This window comes from Notechis scutatus, chromosome 11 (genome assembly GCF_049901735.1).
Source record: "Notechis scutatus isolate UNSWTSFEM ecotype Mainland chromosome 11, rNotScu1.2, whole genome shotgun sequence".
Taxonomy (NCBI): Eukaryota; Metazoa; Chordata; class Lepidosauria; order Squamata; family Elapidae; genus Notechis; species Notechis scutatus.
In genome coordinates, this window is record NC_142019.1 from 1,406,630 (window position 1) to 1,412,744 (window position 6,115).

The 6,115-nt window shown below is 40.8% G+C and overlaps 1 protein-coding gene across 2 annotated transcripts; it reads right to left on the reverse strand.

Annotated features, from left to right (window-relative positions):
• Positions 1-115: 115 nt before the first annotated feature.
• HYKK (hydroxylysine kinase) lies at positions 116-6,013 on the reverse strand. 2 transcript variants are annotated; one of them, XM_087972496.1, is made up of 5 exons: positions 5,716-6,013; positions 4,420-4,784; positions 3,199-3,341; positions 2,415-2,598; positions 116-1,449 (listed from the first exon to the last, which is right to left on the reverse strand). In XM_087972496.1, exons 2-5 carry the CDS (start codon positions 4,775-4,777, stop codon positions 1,001-1,003), a joined length of 1,134 nt encoding a protein of 377 aa, XP_087828622.1. In that variant the 5' UTR covers positions 4,778-4,784; positions 5,716-6,013; the 3' UTR covers positions 116-1,000. The 2 variants fall into 2 exon arrangements, with proteins under 2 accessions (XP_087828622.1, XP_087828623.1); XM_087972497.1 differs by having other exon boundaries at positions 4,420-4,920; positions 5,716-5,988.
• Positions 6,014-6,115: the final 102 nt, after the last annotated feature.

Consider the following 6,115-nt stretch of genomic DNA (forward strand, 5'->3'; position numbering starts at 1 on the left):
CGCTAGCCAGATGAATACAGATGGGTGCTGGTAGGCAGAGGCAGAATTTTTTCCTTCTTATTTTCCTCCCCAAAGGCTAAGCCTGATCACATAGCTTCGTAGCGAAGCACGGGTATCCAAGCTAGTATTTTAATAAAACCACTTTACTGAATGTTCAGAGTAAGATTTACAACCATTTTTGTATGGATTCTGTACACACCAGATGGGCAAAAGCTGAGAGGACTTTGCACCAACCCTCTGACAAAAACTACAAAGAAACATCACAAAAAATGCAGAATGTGTTAATGAAGATTATAAACAAGTTTCCGTTCTGTCGGAAGATTAATTATTGCTGCCAATCCCCAGCTGAACATCGGAATGCAAAAACAGTTTGACATTTTCTTTCTTTCTTCTGGCATAAGCGCCAAAATAAAACCAAATCATATTTTGCACGTATAACCGGACTGAGCCTGAAAAGAATTCTTCAGTAGCAACATAAACTTTCCCAGTTGTGGTTTTATACAATTTTTTTTTGCCAACTTCCACCTTGATAATATCGGTAACGGTGTTCTCAGAGATGGTGTCAGTCTTCAAGATTTTCTTCCTTTGCTTTGCATCTTTCAGCTGTCATAAGTAACGGGGGGGAGGAGGGGGGACATGGTTATGGGAAGCGGGCTGGAGGTGTTACGAAACAGAGCTGTATAAGTTGGGGGGGGGGAAAGGTTCTTGCTTAGGCTTCTATCCTATGCTATGCACAGCCGCAATTCTTTATCAAAATATGTCAAGGTCAACGGACAGAAGCCTCATCACCACCTGGAGATGCCCACATGATGCTATACACAACTTTTAATTGGATGAGCCAATTGAATTATTGGGGGTGGGAACGTTGCCATTACTTTGTATATGTGATTTATGCGCTCATTTTCTCAGATTCAGAATTCTTTTGTTGCTACCACTTGACTTCCAGTAAAAGATATCTTTTCTCTAATTAATGGAGTCCAAGTATTTCTTTCGTGACGGATCATTTCCGATAGGATTCTGCCGTCTGGAACCAGATGTGTTCAACCGTCTCTTGGCCCATCTCGACCAGCATCATCAAATGCTTCCATCCCGTTTTGGCTGTGATCATTAAATATTCCTCATTCTCGGGGTACAGGAGGGAGGTGTGAGCGGCAACCACGAGCGACTGGGCGTATCTCCCACACACCAGAAGAAACAGGGTGGCTCGCTCTTCCGGGGTCAAAGGAACCACGCTTTCAAACCCTGCCAGGATGTGGCCGCCAACCAAGAGAGGCTCTTTGCTTTCGATCATCATGTACATGATGGCGATGGCGACTTCAAACACGTAGTAGCCGTAACTCATGTCGCTGAAGTCCAAAATCCCAGAGATTCTGTACTGCGGATTGGGAGGGGAGGCGGAAACCACGTCAACTAGAATGTTGTGGTCGTTGAAGTCCCCGTGATTGATGCCTAAACGGAGGAAAGAGAAGGTCACTCGAGGCTACCTTAGATTGTGAAGTTTAGGGATGGCTGTGCTTCTCTCGTGTCACAAAGCAGTTTAGGGAGGGCTTAGTGAGGCATGGACCTTTTCTCACCTATTCTGGTGATTAAGGCTACAATCAGTTGTGGAAAAAAACAGCAGAGAAGGAGATTTATTTATTTATTTATAGTTTGTATTTCTTAACCGCCCATCTCCCTCAAAGAGATTTAAATTAATTTAATTCAGCCTTGGAAGCATCTTCTGGAAAGGAAGGGTCACTTGGCAGTGGCCCTTGCTTGAGAAGTGATCTGTCTGTCTGTCTACTGTATCTATCTACTGTAACTGTCTATATCTATCTACCTATGTCTCTGTTTCTATATCTAACTATCCTCCCATCTAATTTGCATAGCTGCCCATCTTACAATAGGGAAACATCACGCTGGAGGTGGTTGGTCGATTAATAACAGATCTCACCACCTCCTCTTCTGTTCAGCCTATTCCTTCCCCCCCATCTTTTAGTTTTATTTATAGCTGATAATTTGTATTTTAGAGTGTTTTGCTCTTCTTGTACACAGATTGTTGTATTGTTTTTAAATTGTAAGCCGCACAGAGTCACCTTGTGGTTAACATGGGTGGCAAATAAATAAATAAATAAAATAAAGAAGGAAAGGACAGAAAGAAAATGAAAGGAGAGAAAGAGAGAAAAAGAAAGGAAGGAAGGAAGGAAGGAAGGAAGGAAGGAAGGAAGGAAGGAAGAAAGAAAGAGAAAGAAAGAAAGAAAGAAAGAAAGAAAGAAAGAAAGAAAGAAAGAAAGAAAGAAAGAAAGAAAGAAAGAAAGAAAGAAAGAAAGAAAGAGCCTCACAATAACTAAAACAGAAGCAGGTTGTTTCTCCAGCTTGCCATGACTAAAGGAAAATCAAGAGAGATCTTATCATAACTGAATAAAAATACTTACAGGGTCGAAATAAGCTCAGTTTTGGAATGACGTTAACTTGGAACTGCTCAATCACCTGTTTCACTGCATCCAGATATTCGCTCTTGCCAAGAGCATACAGGTATTTTTTCAGAAGAGGAACATTTGACAGATTCCAGATAAATTCACCCCTGTGTAAGCTTTTTATCAACGGATGCTGGAATTTCTTTGAAGTGAGAAGAAAACACAATAAATAAATCATTTTTTGCTAGGATAATGGACATATCTTTGGACTGATAACATCATTCCAGAGGGATTAGACTGCAGAGTTTTATTGTCCTAATGCAGCAGTTAGTATGGATACTCTTGTTCCTGAATCCCACTGATAAATCCCAAGTTATACATATTTTATCAAGACAGTATTAAAACATTAATGAAGCCCTAATATCTTGGGTTCTCTATTCCTTATTTGTCTGGCTAGAGTCAGACTGTTGTAATTATTGAATAAGTAATTGAAATATATATATTGCAGGAGGGTCCAGTGTTGCCATTTTAAGAACTGTGGACTTCAGCTCCCAGAATTCCCCAGCCAGCTATGTTGACTGGAAAATTCTGGGAGTTGAAGTCCACAGGTCTTAAAGTGGCCAACGTTAGACACCCCTAATATAAAAGTATGGGTTACAAAGGAAGCTTCTTGTATTAAATTTCCCATACACCTTCTCTATAAAAAGCTGCAAAGTCTCCCAAATCAAATTCTACCAATGGTCTAACACGGAAATAAATTCCCATTTCTTTCCTTCTTTAAAGCCCCTTCGTACATCCTCACCTCTGCCAGCGTTTTATCGAGCTTGGCTGCCATCTGTCCAATGTCGTAGAGAACTGGAGGAGTCACGGGGAGGGTGGCTACAGTTTTGCCTGGCAAATAGCTCAACAACCTCACCATAAACTTCTGGGTGCAGAATCCAGTATCTTAAGAGATAAAAAGAGACTTTAGATTACTAGTCACTTCACAGCTATTGCCCAACTGAGATACATTCTCTTATGGGGGAAAAAACTTCTTGGTAAATATTTACCGTTAAAAAGCACACATGGAATATTACACGATCCTATCCAGGCAATCCTTGAGTGATGATCTTAAGGGAATCAGTTTATTTTGGTTGTAAATCATAATGCTTGTACAATGGGTTAGTCACATGACCGATTCATTTTATGACATCTATGCGGTCGTCATTAAGCAAACCAATGGTTTACTATAGGCACAGTTTTGCCCAAAACTAGAAGTGCCCTTTGGCTGTTTGCTAGTTATCTTCTTTCTCTAATTGGACCCTGAAGCAGCCAAAACAGAATCAAAGGAGGATTTAACAGGTTTGGGAAAAGTTGAAAGATTAGAAGACATACCAACCAATCTATAAGAACAAACCCTAGCGCTGATGATGTTCCCTAGTTGGGTAATGAAATGTTTGCAAAAAAAATCCCAACCAAGGTCAGAGAGTACCAAGAGTCCCACAGAACACAACAGCCTAATCAAGGAAACACCAAGACCACCCCAAGCCACACTGAGAGGCAAAGGCACTCTATATAAACAGAGAGAAAACCCTATCCCCAATTAAGCACTGATGGTATTCCCTAGTTGGGTAATAAAACGTCTAGAGGGAAACAACCAAACTCAGAGAGCACCAAAGAACTGACAGGACAAATTATATTAAGGAAGGAAAATAACTTCCAGAGAGAAGTTAGTTAGGATTACATAATAGTTATGTAATGTGTAGTTATGTATTCTTGATGCAAACAGCAGTTGTTTTGAAAAATACAGCAAGATAAGAAGCAGCAAAGGGCACTTTCATTCCTTTTCAAAAGACTACTGGACTTTCTTAGTTTTTTCCCCTTCAAAATGTTTCGCTTTCTTCAATTTCTCAAGGAAAAAACTAAGAAAGTCCAAGTTCCTTTTGGAAAAAAACAGCTTTGGGACAAACCTGACTCGGATGAGGGAGAATTTCCACAGACAAAAGGCAAAATTTGAAGGCCAACAATATACCCAGTTCCTCACCTACTGTTTCCAGAGACATCACCTTGCCGTCTTGGGTGAGATGGGGCATGGGCGCAGGAAAACCCTCGCCATTCAGAAACATCATGATCTGGGTCTGAACCTCAACAAGATCTGAATTCTGGCTGTCTTCAGCATTTATAATTTTGAGGACAAAGTCCTCAGGGCTTTCTCCTTTCCCTGGGAAGGAAGCGGCGGCCACATGGAAGTTCTGATCGTCGTAGCTTGGCAGCGGTCTGAGTTGGGAGACTTCCAGTCCAAATATCCTTCGGACCAGTTCGGTGGCTTGCTTTTCAGTGAACTTTGGTTTAATCAGGGGGCGAGGCTGTGGCGGCAGTGGCTGCTGTTCTCCAGAAGACATGGCGCATCTAAAGAGGAGCAAGAGAATAGCTGGGTTTCTTTCCCCGTACTTGTCAGGAGCTGCAACTGCAGAAATGCAAAGCCAAAGTCCAAAGTTGGGGTCTGCAGAATTCTGGGAGCTGAAGTCTACCCATCAGAAAGGTGCTAAATTGACAAATACACTGACTGGAATCACGGTTGCTATTTGTTGTTCCAAAAACACAAGCTATGCAAATATGCTCCTTGATTAGTCCTTTATTAAGAGAGGCAAGTCATATGTGATTTAGCCTTAGGTATAGAGTGGCATTTTTAAACTATCTAACTTACTATATGTTTTAGATAGGTTTTAGACTAGGTTTTTAATTATTATTTTAATCATTTTAATTTTTTAAATACTCTGTAGTGTGATTGTGATGTGGTGTTTGGGACACTGTGCTGGAGTAGCTTTCAAATTTCATTGTATTTGTAGAATGCAATGACAATAAAGGTATTATATTCTATTCTAAAAAAAGTCATTATCTATCTATCTATCTATCTATCTATCTATCTATCTATCTATCTATCTATCATCTATCTATCTATCTATCTATCATCTTCTTTCTCTCTTCTCTCTCTCTAATCTATCAATCTATCACATTTCTTTCTTCTATCTCTCTCTCTAATCTATCCATCTAATCTATCACATCTCTTTCTTCTCTCTCTCTCTCTCTCTCTAATCTATCAATCTATCACATCTCTTTCTTCTCTCTCTAATCTATCTCATCTCTTTTTCTTCTATCTCTCTCTAATCTATCTCCTCTCTCTAATCAATCTAACATCTATCCTATCCTATCCTATCCATCCATCCATCCATCCATCTATCTCGAATGTAGCCTTGTAAAGGTCTGTTGGAAGACAAAACAAATAGTTCGCTCCTGGAAGGCCAGAATTTCTGTTTGAAGCCCAAATCTGATCCCTTACCTGGGCAATAGAGGTGTTTAAACTTCTCCACCTTAAGCCAGTTGTGCAAGGAAAGGAGGGTTGTCCCTTTGTCAAAGTCCGCAGGGAGCTGCTGAAATGTTTTTCAGGCGTGCGTGCAATCTAAATCAAAGCAGTACGCAATATTTTCTTCCCAGGTGGAGCAGTACGGCAGCCGGACGTACAGTGCCAGGAGTAAAATAATCCTTAAAAAATTCAATTGCATTCACGAGTTACGAGAATCCGTCCTTCCAAGCCACAGTCCGCGTGGACATCTGCTGCCGTCCAATCAAAGGAAGGCTTAGAAGTTGGTTTCGCGTCGCCTGGGACCGTTTGTAAGGAGGCTTCCGATTGGCTGTAAGGAATTCCCCCCCCTCTTTTTTTTCTGATCCCCAAGCTGATG